The sequence below is a fragment of a genome, unplaced genomic scaffold (genome assembly GCF_019419815.1).
Source record: "Pyrus x bretschneideri cultivar Hongxiangsu unplaced genomic scaffold, Pyrus_bretschneideri_v1 Contig4, whole genome shotgun sequence".
NCBI classification, from domain to species: domain Eukaryota; kingdom Viridiplantae; phylum Streptophyta; class Magnoliopsida; order Rosales; family Rosaceae; genus Pyrus; species Pyrus x bretschneideri.
Window position 1 is genome coordinate 2,528,101 of NW_025999723.1, and position 13,577 is coordinate 2,541,677.

General features: G+C 34.8%; 2 protein-coding genes across 2 annotated transcripts; both read left to right on the forward strand.

The window, feature by feature from the left end:
* The first annotated feature begins 5,894 nt into the window (after positions 1–5,894).
* On the forward strand, positions 5,895–9,332 carry LOC103940888 (transmembrane ascorbate ferrireductase 1). Its single transcript, XM_009351070.3, has 4 exons — positions 5,895–6,111; positions 8,188–8,236; positions 8,376–8,575; positions 8,798–9,332. The coding sequence occupies exons 1-4, from the start codon at positions 5,968–5,970 to the stop codon at positions 9,101–9,103; spliced, it is 699 nt and encodes a 232-aa protein (XP_009349345.2). The 5' UTR covers positions 5,895–5,967; the 3' UTR covers positions 9,104–9,332.
* Positions 9,333–9,425: 93 nt separating this feature from the next.
* LOC103960560 (remorin 1.4-like) lies at positions 9,426–10,752 on the forward strand. Its single transcript, XM_048565717.1, has 3 exons — positions 9,426–9,950; positions 10,096–10,177; positions 10,369–10,752. The coding sequence occupies exons 1-3, from the start codon at positions 9,787–9,789 to the stop codon at positions 10,570–10,572; spliced, it is 450 nt and encodes a 149-aa protein (XP_048421674.1). The 5' UTR covers positions 9,426–9,786; the 3' UTR covers positions 10,573–10,752.
* Positions 10,753–13,577: the final 2,825 nt, after the last annotated feature.

Below are 13,577 nucleotides of genomic sequence, written 5' to 3' on the forward strand. Positions count from 1 at the left end.
CAGAGAAAGCAATATGTCGGAACCTCCACTCAAACTTTCGCTGCCACCAAGAAGTGATGGTCCATTCAAATGCAAGGTTTGCATTCCACTCCTGTATCAGAGGACAAATACTACAAGAGAAGATGTCAAACCTGCATAAGGAAAATACCACTTCTGCAAAGTGAACAAGTAAGGCAAGTGAAAATGATACATTGAAGCATGTGGAGACAATCACAACAAACACATGTCAGTTCATCCCCGACAAAGCCTAAGATCACTTGTCACATGAAGCTTCTCATGATCCAATTTCATTCAAGATCAAGTCTAGACGGCCTTTGAAGAAATCACAAGTCCGATTCAAGATCAAGTGTCCACCATCCTTGAATCAAATTCAGCTCCAGATAAAATAGGTAAATTCAGACCTTTGGAGGAAGTTTAGCAGAAGGCCCTCCAACCCAGTTCAAGAACAAGTCTGTGGAAAGTTAACAACAAGTGAAACACCTCATTCGGCAACTATCACCGCTAAAAGACTAAAGCAGCAGGATCAATAATCAGCCTAAATAATTTGAAATCAGGGGGAGATACTCATCAAGGGGGAGCATCCAAAAATAGATCAAGATCTTAACGAGGCAACTCATGTTGATATGTGGGCATCCAAGGGGGAGTGTTGAAAAGTCTAGTGGGTAATGAATGCCCACATAGAAACTGAAGACATTGGGTAGTTTTTCAATGCTCATAAAATTAATCTTGACTTGGGAGGTGAAGGAAGTTATATTGTCAAAGATGTGTGCTTGGAGTTGCTCTATAAATAGAGCACTCCGTATGCTTTCAATATTGAGCAAAATAAGAAAGAGAGGAAGAGGAGAGGAGAGAATACATAGAGTTATCTTTGTACTCCTATTATTCCAAATTATAATGAAAGCATCACTGCTGCCCGATGACGTACTCCAGTCACACTGACTGTAGAGGAACCTCATAAATTTTGTGTCTTATTTTATTTATTCCACTGCACACACACCGTCGATTTTACAACATCAACGGATATTTAACGATTTTGCGGGTGGACTCGAAACCAACCATTAAATGATGGGTCATTAACGGTTTCAACTGTTATCAACTTGGCCGGTAAAGACCCAACCCAGTTACTGATTTTAGCGGGCCCGTTGTGTGCAAATTGCTACCTCTATTTACAGTTAAAGAATTTTTATTAAACGCAAATCACCGTCTTATATAAATATCACATAACAAGTAGTGTTATTTTTCACGTTTTACCAAAAACAACTTAGATTAACTAGCTACACCAATATGATGACGTTCTGATTTAATAACGCAATTTTATTTTTAATCTCAGTCCACATAATATACACTCTAATTAAAATGCTATCCTAACAGTGTTACGAGTCTATCCAAGTCCTCCCTTTTTTTCCCATGAGAAAAACATCATCACCCATGGCCCTTCCAGCAATGCAAAAGTCCAAAAGATGCGTAAAAGTTGTTACTTTATGTAAGTGCCTTGTCGGTCGTCTTTCTCTAAGACTAGCTGAATTGCTCTGTTAATAAGCTAATAATTCCTATAATAATTCAGGATGCACATGGCAAGGACTTGGATATATCGACACAGGACTCATGTGATTGTCTTTATCTTGTATTTTGTTTTTCTAATAAATTTGTAAACTGGAAATTGCTTAACATTATTCCATATATTCGTAGCAATGTTCTCAAAATTTCGGGCTAACGCTGCCGCCTAGACGGTAGACAGCTGGTCATGATTAAAAAATGATTTCTGAATCTGTTTAAGTGCCTGTTTAGATTGCGATTCTCATTTAGATAAAAAATAGATAACTTTTATTTTGTGTTTTTTTTAGTACAACGATATGTTTTATACTAAGGGGAGGTGGGAGTTCGGCTAAGCTACATAATGAACAACCTAATTTGGTATTGAATTCGCATCAACGAGATTCGAACCTAAAACCTCTCATCTCCAAATAAAGAGGAATATCACTAGACCATAGTACTGAGTTGCTCATTTTGTCTTTTATTTTCTCAATAACTTGTAAGAAACTTATTGCATACTTGGATAAATACTCATTATATACTTGTTTCTCATATATTTAAAATTTATGTATGGCATATAATTAGGCATTTTTTTTTAAGTATAAGCAAAATTATTTATGTTATATAATGAATTTAATTTTTTTTTTTTTTTAATGTCTATCCCGCCTAGACGTTAAGCCCTTGCATGCCACCTAACTAGTGTCAATACCTTTTAGAACCTAAATTCATGGAATAACAGCTTCATGGTTTGTCTTTTTTATGTATCTGGTATAGACAAGGACCGGACAAATTACTTCTCATATAAGTTTACATTCTTCCGACCTTAATTACAAGAAACTACGTAAAATACTTTGCAGTTCGTCGGCTAATTCTCCAAATCCAATTGGTGCTATATATGGATCAACTGTAAATGCTAGTTAGGTACCCATGCTTCTCAACAGAATTCAATTGAAAGACTTACCTACATCCTCTGAGTTGCAACCGTAGCATTTCAGTCCAATGACACGACACTACTTGTTTTAAATTTCTCACTTGACGTTACGTGATTAGGTTGAGACACTGCCATTTTAAACGTCAATTTACAACTGGTCCAATTTGTCCATCAGATGTCTCTGTTTTGTTTTCCTTACTAAAAGCCTATTTGTATTTTGTGAACCACGTTCATCCACCCATCAATTCGGCAATAAATTGCTTAGGATTTGAAATGAAAAAACCACGCAGCATGTCGAATATACGCGGCCATTCTAGACAATTGATTTCCTTGTAGTTATCCAGTTTATTTTAAATATATATATATAATTAACTAATGGTTTAGTTATTACAGACATTTTGGTCTTTCTAGTCATTAATTTAATAAGTTAAGAACACATAACGTATTGTAATATTACGAACTTGAAATTCATTCTTAATCAATAACCCACCTTCTTGTAGTGATTAGTGGTTATCCAGTTTATCCACAAATCCTTTTCATTTGATACAAAATAAACAAATACTTAAATCAAATTGTCTAGTTCTTGCCTTTGCGGTGTTGTAGGGAATTGGATCCTCTCCTGAGCAGGAAATCAAGATCCTTCTGATCTACTAACACGGACCGTTGGATTTTGAACTAACGACTACAATTATTATAACTGTTAAAGAGGTCCCCTGTTTATAGTTGTTGAATTAAATTCTAACGACCTGTGTTAATGGGTCAGGAGGATCCTGATCTCCTGCTCAGGAGAGGATCCAATTCCGTGTTGTAGGATCTACTTTGAGTCATTTGACTAATGCACGATGGGATCTTAGTATTTGTAACGATCTCACAAGACGTTACAGTTGCAGTAACACCGTATACGAGTTCACCAATACCATTACGTCCTGTTTCAATAAATAATGACATATGTAAACTTTTAGCACATAATATTATACTAATACACGTACAAAATAATTACATATGAGTTCTTTTTCTATTTATACTTTATTAGAAAACCAGTTACTATTAATCGTGGGTGGTTATATTTGAGTCCAACTAGTATGGATTACAACATAAGGGTGAAATCATTAAAGATGGAAGACATGATTGCATCTACCTGTCTCCTGAATAACTAATAACTATTCTACTAGGAATATCTTCTGAATAGTGGCAATTTGGTGTCACGGCTTCAACAAAAGTATTAGGATAAAATTGCCTCTTAATAAAACAAATTCAAAACCAACACAATATAATATATCAAATAATGTAGGGGTAATTTGGTAATTTGGTTATCATAAAATATGATATAAATATAAATGGGAAGAGAGAAAAGAATAAAAAAATGAAAAGATGAGTGAAAGTTGATAGTGTCCACATGAAGGGGAAAGAAAAATATAATAAAAAAATAAGAAAAATCATGAATGTTGTGTTCAAAATATCTTATAAGTCGCGAGTAACATGCTGTGATTCAAAAATATCTTTTGCACGCAATTGTTTATTAAATATTATTTCTCTATTTTTAAACACTTAAGAGGTGTATAGTGCTTGTTATATATATAAAAAATTAAATTAAAAATATAAAGAAATCTCTCGCATGCGCATAATAATATGATTCAATTAGTTGTTTGTAGACACAAATTAGAGCTTAAAATTTATTCCTAACCAATAAGCCATTATGTGGCGGCTATCTTTCGAGGGTGTTGGTTGAACTTGTTTGTGTTTCTTTACGCGATCTCTTTTATTTTGGGCCTCCAAATCGTTAGGCCTAGAATTTTTAGCTCTTCTTACCGCTGAACTGCAATCACACTCAGGCCTCAAATAACCCTTGGGTTGAAAGTGAGGGCTGTGGGCCTGAAAGAGTAAGACGGCCCGTGTTATAATATATCAATGTATGAACCTGGACGGAATCAGAGCATTTTCATTAAATGGGTCCCTTCTTAATCAAAGTATGAGGTCACCAATGACTTAAGCTGCCAAGTTGTGACAGATTGAACGTAGGGTTGAATGTTTGCCAACCACGACGTGCTGAAAAATTACCACCTTAACTTTCATGCGTAAAAATAATTAAAAGTTTGGTTTTTGATTTCATCAGACTTCGAACAACCTCTTTCGATTTGAAAAAGACTTAAATCAGATAGTGCTATCAAATATCTTTTATTTCGCGAGTCGTAGGAATGATCTAACAAGAATATGAAATTTCAGTGATAATTCAATTATCAATAACCACGACATACAATTTACAAGATTTAATTTAATTTTTTTGTTTTTTCTATCATTAATACAGTTGAAATTGTCATACGACTTTAAAGCAAAAGGGATCAAAGACGCAAGCTACGCTACACCCGCCAGCATGTATTTTTGCCAAACGTATATTTGTTTCTTCTTTTGACAATGATTCCATTTTTAATGATACAACTTCTATTAAAGTTGAATATTGTTCAAGAGCATGGGAATTGTTAGGAAACGACAAACACTAATATCACATTATATCTTCAAACGGAATTCATTCCTTCATTGGTTGATTGAACAACATATGGAAAAACAAGGGATATCAACTAAACAAATGTTTATAATCCTAACACGTCAATGTCAGTCAATTAGCTCTTAATTTAATTGTAATTTTAAATTATTTTTTTTATTTTTATGTTAGAGGACTTCGATTCTCTCTTATAGTTGGTAAAAGAAAATCACTATAAGATATGACTAATTATGTCGTACTATAATATGATTTATTTATTAACTTTGGATTCGTCTTAATTTGAATTCATGTTAAATCTTTACTTTATTTCGTTGCGTTTGAATTTGAAAGATTTTAGTGAGATTTTTGCTTGGATTCTCATTCAGAAGATTGTAGACAATGGAGATTATGATGATTGCGTTTACCAATTTATCTTTTTTACTCGTTACTTGACACATGTATTTCACTAATAAATTAAAATTAAATTACATAGTTTTTGATTTGTAGGTGGAAAACTAGAATTTATGATTGTTTCATTAATTATGTAGTTTAATTTGTTATTGAAATACATGTGTCAAGTGATGAGTGGGTAAGATAATAGAGAAAGGCAAAGTAAAAAAAAATAAGGAAAGCTAACCAAAAATGTTTGTAAACTTTGAGTTTTAATGATAAGGTCAAAATAAAAAGTAAATTGAATAATACCATGATCAACTTTTTAATCTAAAAATATAATTTTTCGTTAAAATAAACAGTATTTTAAATTTTTCATCGAAGTTTTCAAAAAAAAAAAAAAAAGGGTTGGTGCACATGGTTCAAAAAGTCTCCTATGGAGGAGGCCCACGTGTCATCTACTAAACGAAGTTTGTGATCCCAATCCGACGGTCCAATTGGCTTGCCATAATCAGGTGGAAAAGTTAAGGAGGCAGAGACGAAGAAACCAGATAAAATCATATTGACTGAATTCGTAGAGAGAGAGAGAGAGAGTTAAGAAGAAGAGGGAGGAGGAGGAGAGAGAGAGAAAGAGATGGCGCTAAAGGTACCGGCGCTTCCGTTCACGTTTGTGGTACACACGCTCGGAATCGCGGCTTTGGTTTTGGTGTTGGTTTGGAACATTCATTTCAGAGGCGGCTTGGCATGGGAAGCTACCAACAAGAACCTCATCTTCAACGTACGTCTCTCTCTCTCTCTCTCTCTCTCTCTCTCTCTCTCCATTTCTGGGTTTTCTTAGGTGTAGAAATAACTTCTTAGTTTGTATTGATTTTCTCTATTTGTGCCTTAATTTGACTCTAGAGTTATCCTGCTTCTTAAATCTCGATTGATATACCGTCTTTTGTAGCGTCAATAACAGTTCTCTAAATTTTGCGTTCATGTTCCTCAGAAACCATTTAGATAGTTATGGAAGATGAAGGATTTGTGCATGTCCTTAATTAGATAGCATATGACTTGGTTCTCTTCTTATCGATATGGAATTGGATACCCTTCTTTTTTTCCTTTTGTTTCTTTTTCTATTCCTCACAAGCGGTATTGGCGCTGCTCGCCGAGAATTTTAAGCAATTGAATACCACCCCCACCTTCTTTGACTGCTTTTTCTTTCTTTTTTTATTTTTTGAGAAACGGCAAGAGACCGTGAAGAAATTTCTAGATGGGATGGAAACAAAATAGTACATCATGTTTTTAAATTATTAATCTTTTAACATACATAATCCGTCATTTATATAGAAACATATGATGTATCACATCGTGTGTGATGTAAAAAATTTCTCATCTCTAAGATTGTATATGCATTCTCAGTTTTCTCATGTTTTTAATATAATATTTTATAATATTGATTCGAGAATGAGATGGTACTGAATTAATAAAGAATCTCATTTTAAAGAAGTTTCTTTAACATTTCTTTTATATTTTTCATTGGTTAAAGTTGGGGGTTAAAAAACACTACGGAGAAGAGTTTAGTGAAATGCTAATTAAGTTTAGTGGCACTGTAGGACATGATTAAAGCGCAACTCTTTCTTCTTGTCGGTCCTAATGTCGATTGTAGAAACAGCTATAAGCACCTTGCACAGGTTCACCTACCATTCTTACCAAAAATATGTTATGCATGCACTCGACACAGTGCTACTTTTCCAATATGATTATCTTTTTGGAGCGTCAATAATAGTTCTTGCTTATATGTAATCAATTACGATATGAGTTACATCAACAACAGTCTTATCTTATTAAATAAGATTAGTTATATAAATTCTTTATGTCTTTTTTCAAAATCTTCCGTTAACTTCAAGTACTTCAAGTCTTTTTTAAGATATTTTTCCAAATTCTTCTAGGCATTTCTTTGTCTCTTTACCTTAAGCATTTGTCTCAAAACCACAATACGAATTATTTTTGAAATTTGATGAGAAACCTATTTAACTTTGGGGTTTTTAGGGTAAATCACGAGAACACGTATATGGCACCTAGCTTCCATAAAATGGTTGGCACTTGGAATTAATGGTGTAGAAATTAACAAATATCGTGTGGGGAGTGTGGACATTCACATGCTTATCAAATTTGGTGTGATATATAGAGCTCAAATAATTCACGTGTCTATCTGCTTCTGGAAATATCTAAATCTTCATATCATTGGTACACGTAATTACGTATGTAACCTTTGTTTCCCCCAATCTTGGATTTATCCACAGCTTTCGACACTGCACACTCTTGTCTTTTTCTATTTCAATTTTATTGTGCATATAGAATTCAAATCTTATATTAAAATTAGTTAGGTGAGGTGTGAAGGGTAGTGTTATTCACCTACTTTTTACTTTAGATATTATATAAATATATATATATATATATATATATTTTAATTCATTCGATTTAATTGTTAAAAATTAAAAAGCGTTGTGTCGCTGATGCCACCCATAAAGAATTTTGAAATAATTCATGTGAATTGCCTCTACGACTGTCGTTTTCTTCTATACAATTATTTATTTCGGAAAAAAATAAGCAATTGTTAAATTTTTTTTTTTTTTTTGGTATGGATTTCTTCATTGGATATTCGCAGGACAAAACTATAAATTTAGGATTTGGTGGGTCCGTTGGGTTTGTGTGGCCGTGATCGATGGAAAAACAGTCTGAATTATGGAATAACCAACGGCCCAATACTTTGCCGAAAGAAAGAAAAAATTGAATGGACCAAAGCCCCAATTTTTTTTTTGTTGGGTATTCGTGATGGAGAAATAATATTTTCTTGTTTTTTCTGGTGCAGCTCCATCCTGTTCTCATGTTACTTGGCCTAATTTTCTTGGGAGGAGAAGGTAATAAAATACTAGTTTGTGAATTTTTTTTGCAAAATATGTTCGCAGCTTGACGATAGATCTTGCTGTAAATTTTACGTACTGAGTTTTTCACTTGGTCTGACTGTCGAACCTTGATCCGTAAAACCAAAAATTGCAGCCATTATTAGTTACAAAGCACTGCCTTTCAGGAAAGAGGTGAAGAAAGTGATACACTTGGTTCTTCATGCCCTCGCGTTAGGTCTTGGGATCATTGGTATTTATCTTGCATTCAAGAACCATAACGAGAGTGGAATTGCCAATCTGTACAGTTTGCACTCTTGGATTGGAATCGGGGTCATTTGTCTCTATGGAATTCAGGTACGTAATCCCTAACCCCAACTACGAGGCTCACCTTCAAAAATTGTCCACGCTCGTGTGAGTGGTTTTAGTCGTTAATGCAAGGACGTGAATCCTAATAAACAGTTCACATGCATTAACAACTGATAGTTACTTGCATGTGCAAATGGTTAGGCTTAGAATTAAGTTTTTATTCTCTCCTCCTAATCATCTAAAACTGGACATTTTGATCCGAATGTGCAGTGGATATATGGGTTCGTGACCTTCTTCTACCCCGGAGGAAGTCCTGCACTGAGAAGTGAGTCTATCCCATGGCATGTGGCGTTTGGAATCACCGTGTACTTACTAGCTGTTGGCAATGCTTCATTAGGGTTCTTAGAGAAGCTCACATTCCTCGAGAACTCGGGAATCGATAAATTTGGGACGGAGGCCTTTCTCGTCAACTTCACCGCAATCATCACTGTACTGTTCGGAGTCTTCGTTATACTCTCAGTACTTTCTGAAGCTCCTCCTTCTGTAGAAGATGACAACAGCTATTCTGCTATTTGATGATACAAGGACTTGAGCAAGTGCATGGCAGCATGGGGCTTTAATCATTTTACGTGTGTCTATTTATCTAGACATGATATGACTTGCGACCACTTTTTTTATCCTTAATTATTGGCATGCCCCCTCTATTTATTTATTTTTATTAATTAAGAAGAGGTTGGTGGTGTAATTTATGTGGATATAATTACAAGATTTCGAGCAATCTTAAAATTCAAGTTGTATTTTATTACTTGACCATGAGCATAATAATACCATAATTATGTATTTTAATTTGTTGGGTGGATTATGGAAGACCAACGATTTTATATATATATATATATGGTGGCAAGGTAGCTCACCATTCTCACAATCAAGCAACAAAAGAGCAACTTACATTGATCAAGTGTTTAGGGAAGAGTATAAAATCTTATTAACCACTTGGATTCATCAAACTGGAGTCCGGATGGCTCAAGGTATTTCTTTTGCTTTCTTAAATTTAGTTTTCAAGATCATTTTTTACTCTTGAAAACAAATTTAGTCAGGAAGGACGGCATTAGATATGACACACAAATTGTTAATATATTTCAACACTGAAAGATGGATAATAGAGAGACTTTGGATGCGGTCCCTAGCCACTACTATTATATGGTTGAAACGTTATTGGTTTTCAATTTTATACCAAAGTCTCTAACATTAATACATTTATGTATAACCGTATCGGTTATAGTGTATTGGACATATTAATCTGTCACACATTTAATTGTTTAAAATTTTCTTCTTCTGCAGAGCTTTTACAAAAGAAGAAGGAAGATACTCTATCCTTCATAAAAACATGGGAGGAGAAACAAAAAACCAAAGTTGATAACAAGTACTAGCTCTCTGCTTATTCATTTCTCATCTGATTAATCTGGATTAAGTCAAACTATATACTTATATAAGATGATTGTACAATTATTTGAGATAGTACATAATTAAGTTGCTGAATTACTAAATAAACTATTGGTGATGAATAGAGCTAACAAAAGGCTGGCCATCAATGAGGAGAGAAAGAACGCAGATCAAATAGACCTGGAGGCCGAAGAGAAGAAGATTGAGGTAGTTTTTGTATTTATTTAGTTCGATCCCGTTCGAAAGTGATTCTAGGAGGGCCGGAATTAACCACTTGAAAAGTGTTTTTCATATACCTAGTTAACAAAACACCTTCAAACGACCGCTTAGATATTTTCTTTTCTTAATTTATCATTAATCGTCGTTAATTATGAGCTTGTGCATGCATGATGGAGCAGACAAAAGTTGAGAAGCATAGACACAGGGAACTGGAAAAGCTGAAGAACAAAGAAGCTCACTCCGCGAAGATCATAGAAGACAGTAAGGTCAGAATTGAAGCAAAACGCAACAAAGGACATCTCAGTGTTGAAAAGAAGGCTGACAAATTTCGTAACGCCAATACTTTGCCAACCAAGTGCTTTGGCATGTGCGTGGACGAATAAAGATTTCGCGTTTTCTCTTTCTCTACATGCATGTTTATTTCTGTTAGTTAATTAGCAGTTCAAAAATTATAAATAAATTGAGGCATACGGGGATTTACCTCACTTGAGAAGTTGAGTGTGGGATTATACAAATAATTGTACTATTTTAAATATAAATAACATTAATTTGTTTTTAATCTATGTAATCGGTTTTCCATAAACTAATAGAACCAATGAAATTAAGCTACGTAAGCATTCAGAGGGACAGCACACGACTACGACATGTAGTCTTCGAATGTACAGCTTCGGACTCCAGAACAGACTACAGAGATGGACAATTTTATTTCTAGTGGAACAAGTGTTTGTTTCTGATGGCAACATGTCAATACGTCAACACAAGGGTGTGGCAGTTGGTGCCTTAACGTTTTCCAACTACCAATAAGGATTGAGATTCGCTCTGAATCTTTGTGGTTTGAGTCTGCAAATTGAGAAATTTGAACCACTAAATTTCAATCATACAGCACCTCATTCCCATTTCATTAGTCCACCTCACAAAAACTCAAAAACCCAAACAAATTGAATCTCTTTCTCTCTTTCTTTTGAACGGTCCGAATCTCTTGACCCACGTGCTCCAAACATAGAGATATAGAGTGAATCTCATTCCTGCCAACAAGACTTTGCTTTCTTGCTTGCCGAGTTGTGTTTGGAACTCAAAAAATTTTGTGGCAAAAAAAAAGGGTATTAAGCTTATAATTTGGCCTATTTACTGCCTTGATGGATAAGCTCAACTCATTTTCTAAAGGCAAATCAAACAATTGATGATTATAGTGCATAATTGACTTATGACTGTCACAATAATATCTAGTTGCATAAATGTTGGTCTCGATTTCTTAGGGTTAAATAGTTGTTTATCAATAGTTGTCAATACAACTTTAGGGATTCGCCCTAGGCCAACCTCTGTGGTCCCTTGGCCTTTGCCGTAACTTACAAGTTAAAAGTAAACTACGAACCACCCAAGGCAAAGCCATTTGTAGTAGTTTGATTTGTCACGAGTTGTCAAGGTCCTTATGCAAATATGGAAACTCATCATTATATTGAATTGTCGAATTCAAACGAAAAGGTATTTACTCATAAAAATAGTTACAAATTGTTACACTATTCCTTATTTACTCATCTAACTTAATTTATTTTAACATTGTTGGAATCCCAACTGTCCCACATCGAACGGAGGGAATGAGAACAAGCAATTTATATAGACCATTCTAACTAACACCGAGACCTTTTGAATTAAAACTCCACATCTGACAGATTGAGCAGGTGGTAAAGTGAGGACAATATCAGTGTTGTTGGAGTGGGCCTTTGGCCTAACTACATGAAATTTAACATGGTATCAAAACCAGGGGACGGACCCGTATTGCCATGTGAACGGGTGGGTCCCCATTGGCCCTGCACGAACGGGTGAGCCCCGACTTGACTCCATGTAGGCCAAGAGATGTCACGTGAATGGGTGGGTCCCCAATAGCCCTGTGCGAACGGGTGAGCCCTAACTTGGCTCCATGTGATTGCTGATGTGTGGAACTCCACGTGTGACCCATAAAATGGGGTCTCACGTGCAGAAGGAATGAGAACAAGCAGGTGGTAAAGTAGAGACAATATTGTGGAGCCAAAAATATTCACAAGGCGACACGTGGATTTTTGGACAAAAGAGGACAAAAATACCCTTGAGGCATAACGGGATTCCTACACGCAAGCAGCGGGCAATCATCCCTCAACAAAGTCGAAAGTGCCCAAAATAGGTAACAATTCAAAACCTATTTCATTTCATATACTTTTTACCTCTCTTTCCCTCTTTTAGCTAATCAATTAGCTATCATTCTATAACCTACAAAATATCCCACATAAATTAAATTAATTGGCTAATTAATGAGATTATTACTTAATTAATCCACTAATTGTCAATTAAACTATCCATTATCACCAAAAAATACACTAAAGGCCGGTTACCCTCTCTCCCAAGGGAACCGGGCATTTCCTTCATTTTTCCACCATATCTTTGCTTTTTTTGTGACATTATTAGTTGATCAATTAAGCCATTATTTTAATTGATTAGCTAATTATACCATAAAATTCCAAAAACATTCCTTTTATTATGTTAATTAGCCAATTAATATATTTATTCCTAATCAATATATTTATTGCTAATTAAATCACCAAATAACACCCAAAATATACATAAAGGGCCAGCCACTCTTTCTCTAGAGAGGACCGGCCATGCCCTATATATTGGCTCCCATTCTTACCAAAAAACCGAGTTTTCAACACTCTTACTAAAATTCTCCAAAACTCTCAAACATTTTTCTCTCTAAATTCTAACTTTGACATCAGAGATTCTTCGGCCAAAGCCCCCCCATTCATCGTGGGCGCGTGAGACTCTTGGCCTTGACCTAAGATGTTATTTGTTTTGTAGGTGCAATTTTATCCAAGATCAAAGAGGAAGAAATTTACATCCACAAATATTGATGTCGTTGAAGTGAGCCATCAACCCGTCTACCTGAAATTTGACAAACATCATACATTATTGGATGAATTTTGTTTCCATTTTTGGACAAAGATCATAATCATTCAATTCCTTCTAGACCTAAATGACGATTAAATTAAGTTAAATTAAAATTATTTAGGAGTCACTTAACTTATATAAAACGTGTACAATTCTTGTAGACGTGAAGTACAATAATCATGTGCACGCAATGTTCTAAGCAACAATGTGATTTGGATTTTTGACAGTAAAACACACTACGTACCTTTTTACTCCGGCAAAAGTATAACAATGCTTAGGAAAAGCCAAACACCAACAATAGCTTTCTCCTTGATATTAACATCCATTTTGTTTTATTGTTTTCACAAGTTAATCTATTTCTCCATCGCGTTGATTAAACTTGTCAAATTATTAAGTTTTCTATTCATGTGATAATCACATCGGCACTTAGTGTTACTAATTTAGAATAAGTATGAAGAGAAATGAAATC